The sequence below is a fragment of the Mustelus asterias genome, unplaced genomic scaffold (genome assembly GCF_964213995.1).
Source record: "Mustelus asterias unplaced genomic scaffold, sMusAst1.hap1.1 HAP1_SCAFFOLD_176, whole genome shotgun sequence".
Classification (NCBI taxonomy): Eukaryota; Metazoa; Chordata; class Chondrichthyes; order Carcharhiniformes; family Triakidae; genus Mustelus; species Mustelus asterias.
In genome coordinates, this window is record NW_027590178.1 from 400810 (window position 1) to 424009 (window position 23200).

Consider the following 23200-nt stretch of genomic DNA (forward strand, 5'->3'; position numbering starts at 1 on the left):
TAACTGCTCCCTACACTTGCTCTGCTAACGGCAATGATCAATGTACATATACGTCCAGTCCCTCTGCTCCTGCACTCTGTTAACAATTCCACCGATTATTTTATATTCCTTCCTCATGTGCATGTTTCCTGAAAGTATCACCTCGCCCGTCTCTGCATTGAACTTAATCTGCCACCTATCTGTACACTCCACTATTGTCCGTTTTTCAGTCCCAAGCTCCCCTCCTCACAGTATCCGATGCCTCAAAGGTTTCTGTGATCAACAAACTTTGAAATTATCCTCTATACTGCAAATACCTAGATCATTCATATATATCAGGGAAAAGCAAGGATCCCAATACTGACCTCTCGGGTTCTCCACTACCGACATCCTCCAGCCTGAAAAATACCCATTATTCATTGTTCATCCAATTTTGTATCCACATTGCTACTTTCCCAGTTATTTTATGAGCTTATGCCACAAGTCTGTTGTGTCACTGCATCAGATGATTTTTGAATCTCCATGTACACCACATCAACAGCAGAACCATCATTGAACCTTTCTGTTGCTTCCTCCAATTAACAGCAATATAAAGCCAGTCGCCAATGGCATTTCTTTTTACCAACCAATGAATTTAGTTTCCTCTGTGTCGCTATTAGATTCACCATTTCCCTTTTGAACTCAGCATGGGCCGGCTCAGAGTAGCTGAATGATCAACTGACCCTCGGACCCTCAGCTAAGTTTAACACTACTGCTCCAGGCTGGAGCCGCAGACTTGACTAAATTGGATTGACCCAGTCTTTTCGGTTGTGGTTACTGCCTCCTGGCCCTCTCTTCATCCACTCCAACAAACTGAGATAGCTGGGAATTAAACCCGTATCAACTGCTTGGAAAGCAACTGTGCTCATTATTATATCACTGTCATTGCATTTAGTGACTCCTGTGGTGTAGGTGCTCCCACAGAGCTGTGAGAAAGAGAGTTCCAGGATTTTGACCCAGTTACTGTGAAGGAACGGTGCTATATTTCCAAGTCAGGATGGTGTGTATCTTGGAAGGAAACTTCCAGGTGGTGATGTTTCCATTCATCTGCTGCCCTTGTCCTTAGGGATAGAAATCACAAGTTTGGAAGGTGCTGTGTAACGAGCCATTGGGAGTTGTTGCACTGCATCTTGTAGATGGTACACACTGCTCGCTCTGTACCTCTATGGTGGATGGAATGAATGTTGAACGTGGAGCACCAGTCAACAAGCAGAGTTATCCTGGATGGTGGCGAGCTTCCTGAATCTTGAGCTGCACTCATGCAGACAAGTGGATGGTATTTAATTAAATTCCTGACATGTGTCTTGTCGATGGTGGAAATGTATTTGGAAGTCAGGAGGTGAGTTACTTTGTGCAGAGTTCCTGGCCTTTAATCTTCTCTAAAATCCACAGTAATGATATGTCAAGTCTGTTTCTGGCCAATGGTAGCATCGAAGGTGCTGATAGTCAGGATTCAGGTGATGATAATCCCATTGAATGTGAAGGGAGAGTTGATTGTATTCATTCTTGGTGGAGATGGTCATCGCCTGGCACTTGTCAGCCTTCCTTGACTATTGTTCAAGCCTTGCTAAATATGGACAGGTCCTGCATCACTGTCTTGCGGAGTCGAGAATGGTGCTGAACGTTGTACAGACATCAGCAAACATCTCCACTTCTGACTTTATGATGGATGAAATTTAATTGATGAAGTAGCTGAAGATGGTTGGGACGAGGGCACTCTCCTGAGAACTTCCTGCTGTCATTTCCTGGAGATGAGATGACCCTCTCTTCACACACTCCAACAAACAGAGATATCTGGGAATTAAACCTGTATCAACTGCTTGGAAAGCAACTATGCTCACAATTATATCACTGGAATTGCATTTAGTGACTCCTGTGGTGTAGGTGCACCCACAGTGCTGTGAGAAAGAGAGTTCCAGGATTTTGACCCAGTCACTGTGAAGGAACGGTGATATATTTCCAAGTCAGGATGGTGTGTATCTTGGAAGGGAACTTCCAGGTGGTGATGTTTCCATTCATCTGCTGCCCTTGTCCTTCCAGGGATAGAAATCACAGACTGGGCAGTGCTGTGTAACGAGCCATGGTGAGTTGTTGCACTGCATCATGCAGATGGTCCAACAACCATAACTAACTTCCTTTGTGCTGGTGTTGCTCCAACCGGCAGATAGGTTTTTTTCTCTCATTTCCATTGACTTCAGTTTTTCTCTGGCTCCTTTTTGCTACATGTGGTCATATTCTGCCATGATGTCAAGGGCAGACACTCTCATCTCACATCCTGAGTTCAGCTCTGCTGTCCGTGTTTACATCAAGGCTGTAATGAGGTAGGGGACTGAGTGACCCTGAGTAAGCACAAGCTCAGAGTCAGCGAGCAGGTCATTGCTAATTAAATGCTGCTTGATAGTCTTGATGACGCCTTCCTCTGTTGGTGATTGAGAGGAGACTGATGGGGTGGTAAATGGACAGATTGGATTTGTTCTCTCCTCCTTTTTGTTTACGGTCATATCTGGGCAATTTCCCACTATTTTAGGTAAACATCAGTGTTGTAGCTCTACTGGAACAGCTTGGCGAGGAACAGAGCAGCTTCTGGAGCAGTAGTCTTCAGTACAGTTACTGGAATATTGTCAAGATCTGTGGTCTTTGCAGTATCCATTATCTTTAGCTATTTCTTGACATCATGTGGAGTGAATCGAATTCTCTGATAAATATCTGTGATGCTGGGGACCTCTGAACGGTTTAGCCACTGAAGTTAGTTACTAATATTTGAGCCATATCTTTTGCACTGATGTATTAGTCGTCTCCGTCATGAGGATGGGATATTTGTGGAGCCTCCTCCTTCTGTTGTTTCATCATCCACTACCATTCACAGCTAAATGTGGCAGGACTGCAGAGCTTACATCTGAGCCGAGGAAACCAGAATTTCCTGAATGAGGAAACCTGCTGCTGGAAAATCTCCAGTCAAACTGTCAGTGATATGAAACCGGGTTTGCGGATAACCCTTTCCCTGGGTGGCACAGTAGCACAGTGGTTAGCACTGCTGCTTCACAGCTCCAGGGTCCCGGGTTCGATTCCCGGCTCGGGTCACTGTCTGTGCGGAGTTTGCACATTCTCCTCGTGTCTGCGTGGGTTTCCTCCGGGTGCTCCGGTTTCCTCCCACGGTCCAAAGATGTGCGGGTTAGGTTGATTGGCCAGTTTAAAAATTGCCCCTTAGAGTCCTGAGATGCGTAGATTAGAGGGATTAGCAGGTAAATATGTGGGGGTAGGGCCTGGGTGGGATTGTGGTCGGTGCAGACTCGATGGGCCGAATGGCCTCCTTCTGCACTGTAGGGTTTCTATGATTCAATGTGAGGATCGACTGGAAGTAAGAACTCATGGTAATTCCCGGAGATAGAACACGAGCCAGACCTGCGGAAAATGTAGAGCCTGTTTACTGTGGAATGTAGCGGGAGACACCCCTCCCCTATAAACGAATTAAACAGAAATATTTCAACTTTCTAATGGGAGAATATTCTTTCCTTGTTGTATAAAATTTAGGGGATGGACCTTAAAGCAACAGTTAGCACAGTTTCACACTTTAACTTGCCCTGAGATATTATACAGATGATACAATGTCAATAGTTAAGAAGCACGGGGAATCCCGAGCGATCCACTCTCACAGCTTTATCATTTAACCCTCAGTAAAATGTACAATTCTCAGAAAATCCTGGATTTGTGTAACAGCAGAAATGATTTGAATTTTTGGAATCTTAGCAGGGTCAGTGAGATTCAGGAGGGTAATTCTGATGATCAGGAAATGAGACCAGAATGTGGGACATGTTTAAACGTTACTTGCTTGTTCACAGGATGTGGGCATCACCTCCTCTAGGGGCCATTAGCAGTGGGAAATAAATGCTGGTCTAGCCAGCGACACCCATATCCCATGGACAATTAAACAAAATATACATTTTGAGAGGTGTAAAAGAGTTAATTGTTCATCATTTTTCAATGCTGACTATTGCCTTTTCCATTCAACAGAAAGGGTTTGATATTATCTAATTTAATATTGTCACATTTATTAGTGCCAAAGCATACCGTACATAGGGAAGGAAAGGAAAGAGTCCAGAATGTAGTGTTACAGTCACAGCTGGGGTGTAGAGAAAGATCAACTTGGATGAGATATAATATCGTAACTTGAATCAGGTCACCACTCGTGCTAAGTTTCTGACACAAAAATAGATCCAGCTATTTTTTCTGCTGAACATTAATCTGAATTTAATGTGTTTCTCACTTTCTCCATTTAGTCTGTATCGCAATGAAGTGGGAGATTCAGGAGTGAAACTATTGTCTGCGGCTCTGAGGAATCCAGAATGTAAAATACAGAAACTGGAGTAAGTATCAGACTGTGTGAGATTGTGTTAATAATCAGTGGATGGTCTGACACTGTAAATTATTATCAGTGTCAGTAATCGTGTCATTAATAACCATTCCACATCATTCCTGTCAGTATTCGTGTTAAACACCACGGATTCGCTCTGATTCCTGAAATCTTTCTCTCTCTGATCTCCAGTTTGGAGAGCAACAGCCTCAGATATTCTCACCTCTGCTCTCAGTACAAACCAGTCAGTGATGTGTCTGAACCTGAGTTACAATAAACTGCGAGATTCAGGAGTGAAAGAATTAACTAATCATTTATAATTATTCTCAAATCCATTCATGAGAATAAAAAAGATGGACAAAACAATTAAATGTTTATAGAATTCCCAGATATGGCTGGTCGCATGTTCAATTTAGTTTAATTTGTCATTCAGATTATAGATGTTTATGTCTGTCGGCTTCTCAGTTTGATTAAACATAGAAAACTGCTGTATATCGGTAAGGCAGATTACAAACTACATTGAATTCTGATGAGTTTTATCCCGAGGGATCCACTCTCAAATTTACGTTAAACGGAGCTTAAGGAGCATCTGAAAAGAGAATGCAGATATCGAGGTGGGGAGGGTTATGAAGAGAATTCCAGAGCTTACAGCCCAGCAGTTCAAGGCACAGCTCAGCTGGCAATGGCAATAATCACAGTGCAGAATAGTCTGAATGATGTCCCTATCAATAATGGACATTGTTTTTAAGAACACAAATAATGATACTAAATATACCATTGCTATCAGTATTCGTGTTATTAAAAACACTGTCCGCTATTAGTAGACACAAAATAAGCTTGGGAGCAAAGTTGGAGACCATGAAATAAAAGAGGCAAAGGCAGCCTGGATATGAAGTTATCTGAGTGACAGGAAACAGGCAGGAGAGGTGAACTGTACCTTTTCATTTATCGGAAGCTGACAGTGGCTTTCCCCAGCAACCAGTACTGTGTTACTACGACTAATTTTCTTTACATGTACGACCAAATGAGACTTGGGTTTATCTAAAGATGAGATGTGAAGCTCCAGCACACGGCCACCAGACCACAGAGCGGACGCAGCATATGATAGACCGAGCTCAATCACACCAAAACCAATGGATCAGATCAGAGATCTGCTGTCTTGCCATATCCAGTCATAAATAGTGTTAGACATGCCACAAAATGTTGGACATGCCGGTTACATTAGGCGACACGGTGGCACAGTGGTCAGCACTGCTGCCTCACAGCGCCAGGGACCAAGGTTCAATTCCGGCCTTGGGTGACTTGATGTGTAGAGTTTGCACGTTCTCCCCGTGTCTGTGTGGGTTTCCTCTGGGTACTCCAATTTTCTCCCACAGTCCAAAGATGAGCAGGTTCGGTTGATTGGCTATGCTAAGTTGTCCCTAGGTGTCTCGGGGTGTGTAGGTTACGGGGATTAGTGGGCCATATATGTGGAGTTACAGAGATAGGGCCTGGATATGATATTCTTTCAAAGAATTGGTGAAGACTCGATGGGTCAAGGGGCCTCCTTCTACACTGTGGGAATTCTATGATTCTATAAACATGCTACAAGAATCCCCTCATTACTGATGAGGGAACCCAGAGCATCAGTGCCATCTTCAGCCAGAAGTGCTGAGTAGAATGATCAATCTCGGCCTCCTCCTGAGGTCCCCAACATTACAGATGACAATTTGATTCACTGCATGTGAGGTAAAGAAATGACTGAAGGCACTGCATACTGCAAACTCTGTCAGCCTGGCTGTACCCCAGCAATGGTACTGAAGAATTGTGCTCCATAACTAGCCATTCCCCTGGCCAAGCTGTTCCAGTACAGCTACAACACTGGATCTACCGGACAATGTGGAATAAAACAGGGCAAATCCAATCTGATGAATTGCTGCTCCATCAGTCTGCTCTTGAGCGTCAGAAAAGTGTCATCCTTCCAGTGCCTCATGAACATCACTGCAGGAGTTCCTGAGGGTGATGTCCAAATCCCAACCACCTTCAATTGCTTTATCAATGTCCTGCCTTCCATTATAATGTCAGAAGTGAGGATGCTCACTAATGATTGCACAATGCTCAGTACTGTTCACAATTCCTCAGAGACTGAAGCAGTCCAGGCCCATAAACAGCAAGACCTGAACAAAACAGAAAATGCTGGAAAGGCTCAGCATGTCTGACAGCTTCTGTGGAGAGAGAACAGCTAACCCTTCGAATCTGGATGACTCTTCGACAGAGCTGGCGTCTTAAGCTCTGAAGAACTTTCAGGCTTAACCTGATAAATGGCAAGTAATGTTTCACTGCACAAATGCCAGGCAAGGACCATCTCCAACAGACGGGAATCTAACCATAATTCCCTTTACATTGAATGGCAACACCATCGCTGAATCCTCGACCATCAACATCCTGAGTGGTGGAGGCGCACTGGGACCATTGAACAGACACTGAACTGTAAACACTATGGCTCCAAGGGTAGATCACAGTCTGGGAATTCGGAGATGAGGAACTCGCCTCCTGTCTCCCAAATTTTTGCCCACCATCTCCAAGACACAAGTCAGCAGTGTGATGGAATCCGCTCATCTTGCTGGATTGACTGCAGCTTCAAAAACACTGAAGAAGCTCATCCATGGAAAATGAGCCCACTGGATCAGCTGGCCATTCACCAAACTAAATATTGGCTGTCTCTACCACTGACGCACAGTGGCAGTATTTTACCACATACAAGGTGGAATGTAGCAGCTCACCAAGGTTCCTGAGCCAGCATCATCCAAACAGGCACTATCCATCACCGAGATGGCCAAGGATATCAGAAGGATGGAACACCAACCAGCTTCAGATTTCTTTCCAAACCACACACCATTCTGACTTGGAATATATTGCTTTTCCATCACTGATGCGGGATCATAATCCCGGATGTCCCTTCCTAATGGTTTTGTACCAGATGCTCTGCAGAATTTAAGAAGATGGCTCACCACCTCCTTCTCAAAAGCAATTGGGGATGGGCTGCAAGTGTTGGCATTGCCAGTGATACCATCATCCCTTGAAAGAATTAATAAAGACAAGCGCTACCCACTGTAGAGGTGGGTAATTGTGCCTGTGTGTAACCCAAACACAGTCACGGATGAGAGAAAAAACAGCTGTGACAGGACAAATAGTGTGACCATTGCACAGGCCAGAGGAATTCTAAAGATAGATCTGGTGGAACTATTTAATATACTCAGCGAGGGTCTCAAATGTCCAGGTGTTGTGCTGTGTTCCATACAACCTGGATCTAGAGTGGAGAAGCTTTGAACAAAGTGTGATGCAATACAATGTTGACCAGATGCTTCATGATGAGGAACCCCATGGACCACAGGCCAGGGACATAGGATATGTGTCAGGGAGGATGGAGATTCAGTAATGCAGACATGTTTTCCAAGAACCTTAACTCACACAGCCATTCAGTGTCATAAATCTTCACCATCTCCAGCACTGTTGCTGTTTCTGTGAATGTTTTATAATTTCCCTGGAGCCGTCACGACATGAAACAAAGGTATTGGAATTGTATTGACCTGATTCAGTGCTGTATTTCCCATCTCCCATTCCCAGTGAACTGTTAAAGACCCAGTAACATGGTGAAGGCGTTTTTTTAGTGGTGCTCCATCTCTGAATTTACTCAAAATACAGACATAACAAAGTGACCAGTAATAACAAAGTATAATCCTGTGAAACCCAAGGAAGCAACCCCACCATGACAACCACCGCCATCCCCGCACTTTCCGCTGAGCTGCAGGCAGCATCTTACCTCTCTCCTCTCCTCTGGGAATTTCGATGACCGTGGCCTTTGTCCTCGGATTTCCTGAGTCCTGGAAGGATCCGGCCAACTGCGGGTCCTCTGCACAGATGCTGGAGTTGTCTCTGTCATCATAGCTTCGTGAGGTGCTTGTGTCACAGTCGGAGCAGAAGGGGACCCACTGCCCACACCAGGGGCATCCTGAGAGGAGCTTCCAAATGCTGCAGGCAGCCGCTCCTCTATCCATTCAGGGCAAACTGGACCCTCCCTGCTCAGCTGGGGAGGGCCTGACAGTTACTCCAGGCACATTTTCCCACCCCTCCCACAGCCCGTGTTCCACAGAGCTCATGGAGGTGGTGAGAACATGCAGGTTCATGTGTATTTCCTGTGGGTGAGAGGCTGGATGTGACTCTCCATGAAGGTCACCAATCTCTCTGTGGAGGATGCTATTTGTGCTCAGACCTGAGACATGGTAACACTGCTGGCCTGGATTGACTCCTCCATCCTTTGTGTGTGGATACACACAGCCTTTGGAAACTCCACCAAATGTTAAAGTATCCTACGCTGCAGCTCCAGTATCTGCTGCATTGTTAAAGACTCCAGTCACATTTCATCTTCCTGAAGCTGACAATGACCTGTCCTCTCGAGAGTGTGAGTGAACTCAGCTATTGCTGCCTCCATCAGCTGCTCGGGGTGTGTGTGCTGCCCTGTGCTGCCAGATTGTAACCCCTTTGCTAATCGTGAGAGACATTATCTGCTCTGGCGGACGTTATAGAGGATAATGTGACAATCCATCCTCTGACCCCTCCCCATCTTCAGAGCTACACGCCCGTCTCCCTCTCACCGCAGCTGTTGATTTGTGAGAGAGTGAAGAATGTTAGAGGGTAATACACATTCCAACATGTCCTGCAGACTGTTCCTAACCCAGAGCTCCATGTGACCAATGGAAGACACACAAGCACCAGGTTTTGGACTCAGCAGCAGAGCCTCTCCTGTGCCCATCCATTCACTCACTCACTCTCTCTGGATCCACAACCCATCTCACCATCAGCGATTGCCCACCCAGCCTCCAGGTCTCCCAGCTCCAGCACTGCATCTTCCATTGGCATAAGGATGGCACAATCCAGACACTGTCACTCTTGGCTCCTTCTCTGACGCTCTGTGCCCTCTTCTACAAGAACATAAATTTCCCTTGTTGCTCACCCATCAAAGACACACACAAACCTGACGCTAATTTAGACTGCCCATCATGGGACCACCAGGATGGTCACTCAGTGTCGGCAGTGCAGCAGTCATCTCTGACTGACTCTTTACTCAGAGAGCGGTTGGGGTGTGGAATGGACTGCCTGCTGTCATAGTGAAGTCGGACACATTAGGAACTTTCAAGCAGTTATTGGATAGGCAGATGGAGCACACTAGAATGATAGGGAGTGGGATAGCTTGATCTTGGTTTTGGACAAAGCTCGGCACAACATCGTGGGCCAAAGGATCTGTACTGTGCTGTACTGTTCTATGTCCTATGTTCCATGTAACCCTTCACAGAGAGGCTGACATGTTCCTGAAGATTGATGCTTTGCTGTCTGGACATTGCCAGTGTCTGGGTGGAGATGTTCTTTCCACAGTTTCTCTTTCATCCTTATTCACATATCAGCCTGTAGGCTTAACGCTCACCTTGTCAGAACATATCAGATTATTCATCTTTTGCCTCATTGCAGCCACTGCTCAGACCCTTGGCAGTGTCTATCCAGACTTGCTTGGGTTGATGTGACAGGTCTCCTTCTCCAGTCCTGAGGGAACAGAACCTTCCTCCAAACCGAAATAGCCTTGAGAATTTCCAGGGTAGTGTCAGCGAATTGGGTTTAATCTGCCTTCTGCCATTTCAGCCCTTTGTTCATTAACCAGGGCTCCCTCACTGCTCCCTTCAGAGCCTTTAAAAGTGCTGCTGGCTGCCTTTAAATCTGGTGCCAGCATTGCCTGAATTGTGCTGTCCACTGCAGCCAGTGGTTAAGCTCTGGAATGCACAGGGTTTTGGGGGAAGGTGGGAGAATGCCACTTAGTGAATTGCTCATTCGAAGAGTCAGTGCAGACACGATGGGCCGAGTGGCCTCCTTCTGCTCTCTAACAATCCTGTGATTCTGCCTGTGCTGCCTGAGTGGACGGATTTCCCGAACCTGTCAGACATTTACTGTGCCCGTTCTGGCTCTGTGTGGAGTTGGTTAGTTCAGTTGGTTCGGTGTCTCCAGCGTGATGTAGAATGACGCTGTTGTTGAGGGTTTGGCCCTCGTACTGGCTGTGGGGTTAATGGAGTCCCAACTCTTCCCATATCCCCACGTTTACTAAGTTGTATCCCTGAAGCGACATGTACCAAATTGTGTCTCTTTCTATTGGAGAGATTTCATTGGGGACTGTGGCTACTAACACTGTCCACACGGCAACATCACCAACTTCCAGTTGAAATATCGATAACATTTTCAACCACTGTCTCCACAGAATTCTTACGGAGCACAATGAGGCCTTTTGGCCCATCGTGTCTGCACTAGCTCACCAAATTGACATTCGAAATTCGTGTCATTCTCCAGCCTTTTTGTCGTATCCATTCTCGTAGCTCATTGCCTATCTTCAAAAAATCATCTAATTCCTTTTTGACTGCTTCGATGCAGCCGACCTCCACCACACTTCCCGGCTGTGAATTCCAGACCCGAACCACTGGCAGTGTGAGAAAGGTTTCTGTCGCATCATCTTCAACCCCACCACACACTCCATTCCTGAGCCCCAGTTAGAATACTCACTGTCTCCATCTCCTGGTGTCCCTGTCTAACTGCACTCAGTTAGAATACTCACTGTCTCCATCTCCTGGTGTCTCTGTCTAACTGCACTCAGTTAGAATACTCACTGTCTCCATCTCCTGGTGTCTCTGTCTAACTGCACTCAGTTACCCCCCTCACTGTCTCCATCTCCTGGTGTCCCTGTCTAACTGCACTCAGTTACCCCCTCACTGTCTCCATCTCCTGGTGTCCCTGTCTAACTGCACTCAGTTAGAATACTCACTGTCTCCATCTCCTGGTGTCCCTGTCTAACTGCACTCAGTTACCCCCCTCACTGTCTCCATCTCCTGGTGTCTCTGTCTAACTGCACTCAGTTACCCCCCTCACTGTCTCCATCTCCTGGTGTCCCTGTCTAACTGCACTCAGTTACCCCCCTCACTGTCTCCATCTCCTGGTGTCCCTGTCTAACTGCACTCAGTTACCCCCCTCACTGTCTCCATCTCCTGGTGTCTCTGTCTAACTGCACTCAGTTAGAATACTCACTGTCTCCATCTCCTGGTGTCCCTGTCTAACTGCACCCAGTTACCCCCTCACTGTCTCCATCTCCTGGTGTACCTGTCTAACTGCACTCAGTTAGAATACTCACTGTCTCCATCTCCTGGTGTCCCTGTCTAACTGCACTCAGTTACCCCCCTCACTGTCTCCATCTCCTGGTGTCTCTGTCTAACTGCACTCAGTTACCCCCTCACTGTCTCCATCTCCTGGTGTCCCTGTCTAACTGCACTCAGTTAGAATACTCACTGTCTCCATCTCCTGGTGTCTCTGTCTAACTGCACTGTTAGAATACTCACTGTCTCCATCTCCTGGTGTCCCTGTCTAACTGCACTCAGTTACCCCCTCACTGTCTCCATCTCCTGGTGTACCTGTCTAACTGCACTCAGTTAGAATACTCACTGTCTCCATCTCCTGGTGTCCCTGTCTAACTGCACTCAGTTACCCCCCTCACTGTCTCCATCTCCTGGTGTCTCTGTCTAACTGCACTCAGTTACCCCCTCACTGTCTCCATCTCCTGGTGTCCCTGTCTAACTGCACTCAGTTAGAATACTCACTGTCTCCATCTCCTGGTGTCCCTGTCTAACTGCACTCAGTTACCCCCCTCACTGTCTCCATCTCCTGGTGTCTCTGTCTAACTGCACTCAGTTACCCCCTCACTGTCTCCATCTCCTGGTGTCCCTGTCTAACTGCACTCAGTTAGAATACTCACTGTCTCCATCTCCTGGTGTCTCTGTCTAACTGCACTCAGTTAGAATACTCACTGTCTCCATCTCCTGGTGTCTCTGTCTAACTGTACTCAGTTACCCCCCTCACTGTCTCCATCTCCTGGTGTCTCTGTCTAACTGCACTCAGTTAGAATACTCACTGTCTCCATCTCCTGGTGTCCCTGTCTAACTGCACTCAGTTCCCCCCTCACTGTCTCCATCTCCTGGTGTCTCTGTCTAACTGCACTGAGTTAGAATACTCACTGTCTCCATCTCCTGGTGTCCCTGTCTAACTGCACTCAGTTACCCCCTCACTGTCTCCATCTCCTGGTGTCTCTGTCTAACTGCACTCAGTTACCCCCTCACTGTCTCCATCTCCTGGTGTCCCTGTCTAACTGCACTCAGTTAGAATACTCACTGTCTCCATCTCCTGGTGTCTCTGTCTAACTGCACTCAGTTAGAATACTCACTGTCTCCACCTCCTGGTGTCTCTGTCTAACTGTACTCAGTTACCCCCCTCACTGTCTCCATCTCCTGGTGTCTCTGTCTAACTGCACTCAGTTAGAATACTCACTGTCTCCATCTCCTGGTGTCTCTGTCTAACTGCACTCACTTAGAATACTCACTGTCTCCACCTCCTGGTGTCTCTGTCTAACTGTACTCAGTTACCCCCTCACTGTCTCCATCTCCTGGTGTCCCTGTCTAACTGCACTCAGTTACCCCCCTCACTGTCTCCATCTCCTGGTGTCTCTGTCTAACTGCACTCAGTTAGAATACTCACTGTCTCCATCTCCTGGTGTCTCTGTCTAACTGCACTCAGTTAGAATACTCATTGAATGTCCCGCGCTGTACATTATTATTGTTAATGATCTTATTCTTAAAAACACTGTGGATTTACCCTGATTCCTGTTATGTTTCTCTCTCTGATCTCCAGTCTGCCTGGTAACGCTCTCACAGATTCTTGTGCCGAGGACCTGGCCTCTGCTTTCAGTACAAACCGCTCACTGATAGATCTGAATCTGGGTAACAATAAACTGGGAGATTCCGGAGTGAAACTGCTGTCTGTGGCTCTGAGGAATCCGGACTGTAAAATACAGGAACTGTAGTAAGTAGCAGACTGTGTGACATTGTGTTTATAATAACTGAATATTCAACAATATAATTTCACCACTGGTATTTGTATAAAAAACTCTGCCCATTACTATTGGCGTCAGTTATGAATAAGGAAAACTGCTTTTCCTCTGATTCCTGTTGCTTCTCTCTCTGATCCCTGAGCAATGGGATGTCAGTCCCACAAATCCTTATGTTGAGGGAGTGGGGGAATAATGTTATGGTTCACGCTCTGAGGTCCAGTCATTGGCAACTGCAAACTGTATTGAATTTCTACCTTCGGGTGTGCTGACTCTCAGAATCCCCAACCTGATCCAATCTCATGACTTCATATTATAAGATCCGACAGCTTTGACAAATCAACAGAAAAGGCAATGAGGGACAATTCGCCTGGGAGCAAAGGTCGCCAGTCACAAATCTGATAGGTTTGTGGTCACAGCACAGCTGAAGTAACGTATATAGTTTTGGTCACCTTATGAACGTATTTTATAAACATTTGAGAAAATGTTGGCTTGAGTCTTTCATGGCATGCCAGGCTTATCTTATGAAAAAATATAGAAATTATTCGTCCGATACTCACTGCAATTGGGACGAACCACGGCTGATCATGGTCGGCAGGGTGGTAGAGCTGTTAGCACTGCTGACTCAGAGCGCCAGAGACCCGTGTCAATTCCGGCCTTGGGTGACAGATTGTGTGGGGTTTGCATGTACTCTCCGTGTCTGCGCAGGTTTCCTTCAGTTACTCCAGTTTCCTCCCACATGCCAAAGATGTGCACGCTAGTTTGAGCGGCGATGGTAAATTGACACTTCATGTCAGGGGGATTTGCAGAGTTAATATGTAGGGTTACTGTTATAGGGCCTGGGCGGGATTGTTGTTAGTGAAGGATTGATGGGCCGAATGGCCCACAGCTTGTCTGGACTTGCAGAATCTCACTGGCTGTCCTGTCTGGAGACAATACACATCTCTTTAACCTGTGCTTAATGCTCCCTCCACTCACACTGTTTGTACCTTTAAGACTTGGTTATCTGTAAAGACTGCATTCCAGTCATTATTCTGTAAATTGAGTTTGTGTCTCTGTGTGCCCTGTTTGTGAGCATTTCTACACTCCACCTGACGAAGGGGCAGCGCTCCGAAAGCTAGTGGCATTTGCTACCAAATAAACCTGTTGGACTTTAACCTGGTGTTGTTAAACTTCTGACTGTTCCTAACCCAGAGCTCCATGTGACCAATGATGAACACACAAGCACCAGGTTTTGGACTCAGCAGCAGAGCCTCTCCTGTGCCCATCCATTCACTCACTCACTCTCTCTGGATCCACAACCCATCTCACCATCAGTGATTGCCCACCCAGCCTCCAGGTCTCCCAGCTCCAGCACTGCATCTTCCATTGGCATAAGGATGACACAATCCAGACACTGTCACTCTTGGCTCCTTCTCTGACGCTGAGTGCCCTCTTCTACAAGCACATAAATTTCCATTGTTACTCACCCACCAAAGACACACACAAGCCTATGATGCTGCCAGGCTGCCCATCATGGGACCACCAGGATGGTCACTCAGTGTCGGCAGTGCAGCAGTCATCTCTGACTGACCGGAACCCTTCACAGAGAGGCTGACATGTTCCTGAAGATTGATGCTGCTGTCTGGACATTGCCAGTGTCTGGGTGGAGATGTTCTTTCCACCATTCCTTTTTCATCCTTATTCACATATCAGCCTGTAAGTTTAACGCTCACCTTGTCAGAACATATCAGGTTATTGATCCTTTGCCTCACTGCAGCCACGTGCTGCCTGCTCTGGCCCTCGGCAGTTTCTATCCAGACTTGCTTGGGTTGATGTGACAGGTCTCCTCCTCCACTCCTGAGGGAACAGAACCTCCCTCCAAACCGATATAGCCTTGAGAATTTCCAGGGAAGTGTCAGCGAATTGGGTTTAATCTGCCTTCTGCCATTTCAGCCCTTTGTTCATTAACCAGGGCTCCCTCACTGCTCCCTTCAGAGCCTTTAAAAGTGCTGCTGGCTGCCTTTAAATCTGGTGCCAGCTCTGCCAGAATGGGGCCTTCCCCTGCAGCCAGTGGTTAAGCTCTGGAATGCACAGGGTTTTGGGGGAAGGTGGGGGGATGACACTTAGTGAATTGCTCATTCGGAGGGTCAGTGCAGACACGATGGGCCGAATGGCCTCCACCTGCTCTGTAACAATCCTGTGATTCTGCCTGTGCTGCCTGAGTGCACGGATTTCCCGAACCTGTCAGATATTAATGTGCCTGTTTGGTTATATGTGGAGTTGGTTAGTTCATTTGGTTTGGTGTTTAGAGTGTGATGTAGAATGATGCTAAATCTGAGGGTTTGGTCCTCTTACCGGCTGTGGGGTTCATGGAATCCCATCTCCTCCCATTGCCGCACGTTTATTAAATTGTATCCCTGAAGCTACATGTAACAAACTGTCTCTCTCTCTATTGGAGAGAAACACAAAGAACAAAGAAAATTACAGCACGGGAACAGGCCCTTCGGCCCTCCAAGACTGCACCCACCATGCTGCCTGACTTAACTAATACCCCCTACCCTTCCGGGGACCATATCCCTCTATTCCCATCCTATTCATGTACTTGTCAAGACGCCCCTTAAATGTCACCACCATATCTGCTTCTACTACCTCCCCCAGCAACGAGTTCCAGGCGCCCACTACTCTGTGTAAAGAATCTGCCTCGTACATCTCCTTTAAACCTTGCCCCTCGCACCTTAAACCTGTGCCCCCTAGTAATTGACTCTTCTACCCTGTGAAAAAGCTTCCGACTATCCACTCGGTCCATGCCTCTCATAATCTTGTCGACCTATATCAGGTCTCCCCTCAACCTCCGTCGCTCCAGTGAGAACAAAACAAGTTTCTCCAACCTCTCCTCATAGCTAATGCCCTCCAGACCAGGCAACATCCTGGTCAATCTTTTCTGTACCCTCTCCAAAGCCTCCACATCCTTCTGGTAGTGTGGCGACCAGAATTGAACACTATATTCTAAGTGCGGCCGAATGAAGGTTCGATAAAGCTGCAATATGACTTGCCAATTTTTAAACTCAATGCCCCGGCCGATGAAGGCAAGTGTGCCGAATGCCTTCTTGACTACCTTCTCCACCTGCATTGCCACTTTCAGTGATCTGTGGACCTGTACACCCAGATCCCTTTGCCTATCAGTATTAACATTTTATTAAGGACTATGGCTGCTAACACTGTCCACACGGCAACATCACCAACTTCCAGTTGAAATATCGATACATTTCCAACCACTGTCTCCACAGAATTCTTACGGTGCACAATGAGGCCATTTGGCCCATCGTGTCTGTACCAGCTCACCAAATTAGCATTAGGAATTTGAGTTATTCTCCAGCGTTTTTCTCGTATCCCCGCTCATTCTTTATATTCAAAAAATCATCTAATTCCTTTTCGACTGCTTCGATGCAGCCGACCTCCACCACACTTCCCGGCTGTGAATTCCAGACCCGAACCACTGGCAGTGTGAGAAAGGTTTCTCTCTCATCATCTTCAACCCCACCACACACTCCATTCCTGAGCCACTGGCCATCCCATGTCCCTCCCTGTGACTCAGGGTAAGGACATGGGAAATCTGTGCTCTTCCCTTTCACCATCATCCTTTTTGTCGTTTAATCAGTCTGGCACTTCCATTTTGTTCTTTCCTTGTCACCCGCCCATCCCCAGTTCCCTGTCACTTAAAACAATTTAATTCACCGCTATTTCCAATTTCTAAGTTTCGCGAATTGAACTGAAACTAAATCTGTTTCTATCTTCACAGATATTGCCTGACCTGATGAGAGTCTCCCAACATATTCATATTTCAGATTTACAGCATCAATATAATTTTGCCTTCTGTATCAACTGAAGTTGTGTTTCTTGAATGTCCCGCGCTGTACATTATTATTGTTAATGATCTTATTCTTAAAAACACTGTGGATTTACTCTGATTCCTGTTATTTTTTTCTCTCTGATCTCCAGTCTCTATGGTAACGCTCTCACCGATTCTTGTGCCGAGGACCTGGCCTCTGCTCTCAGTACAAACCGCTCACTGATATATCTGAATCTGGGTCACAATAAACTGGGAGATTCAGGAGTGAAACTGCTGTCTGTGGCTCTGAGGAATCCGGACTGTAAAATACAGAAACTGCAGTAAGTAGCAGACTGTGTGAGATTGTGTTTATAATAACTGAATATTCAACAATATAATTTCACCACTGGTATTTGTATAAAAAACACTGCCCGTTACTATTGGCGTCAGTTATGAATCAGGAAAACTGCTTTTCCTCTGACTCCTGTTGCTTCTCTCTCTGATCTCTCAGCAATGGGATGTCAGTCCCACAGATCCTTATGTTGAGGGAGTGGGGGAATAATGTTATGGTTCACCCTCTGAGGTCCTCTCCTCCTCCTCAGATGTGCACAGCTCTCCCCGGACACAGCATCCATTGATTTGTGAATGGGGGAGAGTGAGTGGATGACAGTAAATGGAGGACAGGACATGGTGGTGGAGTCTCACTGTTAGTAACAGATGTCAGTACAGCAGCGAGAGGTGAACTTAGTTCCAATGATCAAGATGCAGAATCAGTTTGGGTAGAGATAAGAATTAACAAAGTTAAAAGATCACTTGTGGGAATCTTTTATAGGCCCCGAACAATATTCAGAATCTCCGACACAGGAATGTTAATGGGGTCTTGTAAAAACAAACTGCAATAATCACGGGTGATTTTAACATTCATGTACAAAGAAGAACAAAGAGCCATGCAGCACAGTAACAGGCCCTTCGACCCTCCAAACCTGCAGCGACTCCTCATTCTTATTCAGACCCAGTACTTATTGCTCATACGCAGCTTCTATTCCTCTGCTCATCTCCCGTTCCTGTTTCTATCAAGATTAACCTTGAACATTGGGAACGTGCCTGCTTCCGTCAACATCACTGGCTGTGCATTCGAGGCACCCACCACTCTCTATGTGAAAACTTTCCACGCACGTCTCCTCTAAACTTTCCCCCTCTTGCCTTCAAACTGTCCCGTCTTGTAGTTGATCTTTCCACCCTGGGGAAAAGACTCCAACTATCAACCATATATCTGCCTCTATCAGGTCACCCCTCAGCCTCCGTCTTTCCAGTGAAAACAATCAGAGTTTATTCAACTTCTCTTCATACCTTAGACCATATCTTCAGACCAGGCAACATCCTTGTAAACCTTTTTTGCACCTTCTCCAAAGAAGCCACATCCTCCTTGTTGTCTGGCGATCAGCACTGCACGCAATATTCCATGTTGGGCCCAACTAAAGTTTAATACAGCTGTAACATAACTTGCCAACTTTTATACTCGATCCCCTGGCCAATGAAGCAAGCATGCTGCATGCCTTGTTGACCAAGTTATCCACCTGTGTTACCACTTTCAGGGATCAGTGGACAAGTACGCACAGATCCATCTGTATGTCAGTGCTCCTGTTATTTTTTTCAGACAGGGAAGGCTGGGGGACGACCATGTGGAGTTGTATCAAATTATAGAAATAAACCTTTCCCCTTTGTTTTAGGAGACAATAACCAGGGGCATAGATTTAAGGCATTGGGCAGGAGGTTCAGAGGAGAATGGAAGATGGCACAGTGGTTAGCATTGCTGCCTCACAACGTCAGGGACCTTTGTTTAATTCTGGCCTCGGGTGACTGCCTGTGTGGAGCTTGCATGTTCCCCCCGTGTGTGCGTGTTTCCGTCAGGTACTCTGGTTTCCTCCCACAGTCCAAAGATGTGTAGGTTAGGTGGATCGACCACGCTAAATTATCATTTCATGTCCAGAGATATGTAGTTTCAGTGGATTTGCCATGATAAATGTCCAGTGATAAGCGGTTGTGTGGGCCTGGCATTTTCGGACAGTCAGTGCAGAGTCGATGAAGCGATTGGGAGCCTTCTGCAGAGTGGGGATTCTATGGTTCTGTGGAAACGTTTTTTCACCCAGAGGGTGGTGGGAATCTGGATCTCACTGTCTGAAAGGGTGGTGGAGTCGGGAACACTCGCAACATTTAAGAAGCATTCAGACAAGCACTTGAAATGTCGCAGCAGACAAGGCTATGGAGCAAGTGCTGGTAATGGATTAGAATAGATTGCTGCTTGATGGCTGACACAGACACGATGGGCCGAAGGGCCTCTTTCTGTGCTGAAAAACTCTATAAAGGCCCAGGGGTTGGAAGTTATGAACCAGAACCTGAATTTTCACTGATTCCTGTGATTTCTCTCTCTCTGATCCCAATGCAGTGGAATGTCAATCACATTGACTTTTGTGCCCTGGGTGTAGGGGAACAATGTGACGGTGACTGAGGACCCGTTCACATGCTTACAGGGGGACACGCGTCACCCAGTCACACAGCCCTTGATTTGTGAGGAAGAGTAAAGAGTGAATGGAGGCAATTGTTAAGATGCAGACCAGAAACTCCAAGGTGTTTTGTGAAGTTAGCCTGGACCCTTGGTTTTACATTTGATTTTGGCATTGATGAGCATGAGGTGTTTCACTCCAGGTATGAATGAAGTGACCCACTTGGATGCTTTTATCAAACACAGTTTATTTCAGAATGCAGTTAGAATATAACGACAAGAATTAGCATAACCTTCACCAATTGCAAGACTTAAACATGACACAGTATAACTCTTAACAGCTAGCTATCTCTGTTGTTCCAATATAAAGCAATACCCACAGACATACACCCTTCTCCAACATTAGTTTGCACAAAAACAAGTGTGCTCACGTGATGCCGATTTCCAGCTTTTTACCACTTCCGGAGAGCCAACAGACAATTGTTTTCAGAGAAGGATGTCGCCTCCGAACAGTCCAACCGCAGAGAGGTAACCCCAGTCTCTGACAGCTTCCAACACAGCAACACTTAAACAGCAAAAACTCCAACTTCAGAGAGGGAAACAGCACTGCTGTTTGTCTTCACTTCAAGCAGCTTCTGAAAGCAGAATTGAAACTAGAATGTTCTGTGAAAAATAGCTGTCCCTCAGTCACATGACATAACCTGTCAATCACCCGCAATCAAGCTCTACTCTGCCATCCCAGGGGAAACACTGAAACAACAGAACACTGCATTAGTTCAGATTAAAATCAACATGATGTCAATTATACTGCTTCAGTAACAATAAAGGAAACCGGCTACAGACAGCACGGTGCCGACAACATAACCTGCAGAGAAACATGATTAAAATAGAAACTAGAAGCAGGAGTCGGCCATTCGGCCCTTCGAGCCTGCTCCACCATTCATTTTGTTCATGGCTGATCATCAAATTCAATACCCTTCAATATTCAGTATATTTCTTCAAGACATAGTTTGTGACAAAATGTACATTCCAACACGTCCTTCAGCCGGTTCCATGTGACCGGTGATGGGCACACAAGCTCTGTGTGTTGCAGGCACCAGAGAGTCTCCTGTGTCCATCCATTCGACCGCACACTCTCAGCTCCACAACCAGTATCGCAATCAGCGATTTCCCACACTATCTGCTGTTCTCCCAGCTCCAGCTCCAGCGCTGCTAATTCTACGTGGAAGGATTACAAGATCTGGACGCTGTCAGCATTTCTAGTTCATTCCCTGACGTTTCGTGCTCTCTTCTACAGGCACATAAAGTTCCATTGTTACTCTCCCATCAAAGGCACAAGCCTGTGCTGGTGAGAACCTGACTGACCATCATGTCTACACAGGGAAAGCCTCTTGCCTGTGACCATCCCATTCTCACAGTGCTAGAGTTATCTGACTAACTAGAACCCTGCAGAGAGAGGCTGACATGTCTCTGACAGTCGATGCTGCTGTCTGGGCATTGCCTGTGTTTGTGTGGGGATGGCCTTTCTACCATTTCACTTTCATTCTCATTCGACCCCATATGCCTCAGATTATATGCTATAAAATGCTTCACCACCTTGTCAGAACTTGGCAAGTTATTCATCCTTTTGCCTCATGCAACCATATAACCCACGCCTACTCAGGTCTCCAGTAATCTCCATCCCGATATACTTGGATTGATGTGGCAGATACTGTCCAGTCCTGAGAGAACAGAAATTTGCTCCAGACTCGCGTAGCCTTGGGGAAGAGTACCAAGTGTTGCCAAGTGCATCATTGAATTGAGTTTAACCTTTCTCCTCCCATTCCAGCCCTGTGTTCTTAACCAGGTCTTCCTCACTGGTCTCTCCAGAGCTGCTGCCTATCAAAGTGCTGCCCGTGCCAGCATTGCCTGAACCGGGACTTCCCCTGCAGCGAGTGGTTAAGGGCTGGAGTTCACTGTCGGAGAGTGTGGTGGAGACACGTTCAGTTGAAAATTTCCAAAGGGAATTGGATTATGATGTGAAAAGGAAGATTGTGCAGGGTTACGGGGAGAATTTGGGGGAATGACACTTCGTAAATTGCTCATTCAGAGAGTCAGTGCAGAGAGCATGGGCCGAATGGTCTCCTTCTGCTCTGTAACAATTCTCTGATTCTACCTGAGAGAGATACCAATGGCCCTTTGTGGACACTGGCTAAATTACCTCACCCTGTTGACACTGCAACATCACCAGCTGCCAGTGAAAATCTCCATACATTTCCAACCATTATCTTCACAGAATTATTGCGGAGCACCACGAGGCGAAATGTGTCTGCACCGGCTCACCAAACTAGGATTAGGAATTTGTCTCATTCTACTGCCTTCTCCTCGTATCTTTGCACATTGTTTCATTCGATTGTTCATCGACTGCCCTCTGTGATGCCTCGAATCAGCCTGCCCCAACCACACTTCCAGACTGTACATTCCAGACCCGAACCACTGGCATCGTGAAAAAGGTTTCTCTCTCATCATCAACCCCACCACACACTCCATTCCTGAGCCACTGACCATCCCATGTCCCTCCCTGTGACTCAGGGTAAGGACATGGGAATCCTGTGCTCTTCCCTTTCACCATCATCCTTTTTGTCATTTAATCAGTCTGGCACTTCCATTTTGTTCTTTCCTTGTCACCCGCCCATCCCCAGTTCCCTGTCACTTCAAACAATTTAATTCACTTCCAATTTCTAATTTTAGCTAATTGAACTGAAACTAAATCTGTTTCTATCTTCACAGATGCTGCCTGTCCTTCTGAGATTTTCCACATATTTTATTCATATTTCAGATTTACAGCATCAATAGAATTTTGCCTTCTGTATCAACTGAAGTTGTGTTTCTTGAATGTCCCGCGCTGTACATTATTATTGTTAATGATCTTATTCTTAAAAACACTGTGGATTTACCCTGATTCCTGTTATTTTTCTCTCTCTGATCTCCAGTCTCTATGGTAACGCTCTCACAGATTCTTGTGCCGAGGACCTGGCCTCTGCTCTCAGGACAAACCGCTCACTGATAGATCTGAATCTGGGTTACAATAAACTGGGAGATTCCGGAGTGAAACTGCTGTCTGTGGCTCTGAGGAATCCGGAATGTAAAATACAGAAACTGTAGTAAGTAGCAGACTGTGTGAGATTGTGTTTATAATAACTGAATATTCAACAATATAATTTCACCACTGGTATTTGTATAAAAAACACTGCCCATTACTATTGGCGTCAGTTATGAATCAGGAAAACTGCTTTTCCTCTGACTCCTGTTGCTTCTCTCTCTGATCCCTGAGCAATGGGATGTCAGTCCCACAGATCCTTATGTTGAGGAAGTGGGGGAATAATGTTATGGTTCACCCTCTGAGGTCCTCTCCTCCTCCTCAGATGTGCACAGCTCTCCCCGGACACAGCATCCATTGATTAGTGAAAAGGGGGAGAGTGAGTGGATGACAGTAAATGGAGGACAGAACATGGTGGTGGAGTCTCACTGTTAGTAACAGATGTCAGTACAGCAGCGAGAGGTGAACTTAGTTCCAATGATCCAGATGCAGAA

The 23200-nt window shown here is 46.3% G+C and overlaps 2 protein-coding genes across 2 annotated transcripts in view; one reads left to right on the forward strand and one right to left on the reverse strand.

Annotated features, from left to right (window-relative positions):
- Positions 1–23200, reverse strand: part of LOC144485243 (NACHT, LRR and PYD domains-containing protein 3-like) — a 259102-nt gene that overhangs the window by 108720 nt on the left and 127182 nt on the right. The gene's annotated exons all lie outside the window — the stretch shown is intronic.
- The window catches only part of LOC144485240 (NACHT, LRR and PYD domains-containing protein 3-like), a 38157-nt gene that overhangs the window by 3003 nt on the left and 11954 nt on the right, over positions 1–23200 (forward strand). Inside the window, exons 2-3 of the mRNA XM_078203456.1 lie at positions 4296–4382; positions 17295–17465. Coding sequence (XP_078059582.1) covers positions 4296–4382; positions 17295–17465 — 258 coding nt within the window. The remainder of the gene's footprint in view (positions 1–4295; positions 4383–17294; positions 17466–23200) is intronic.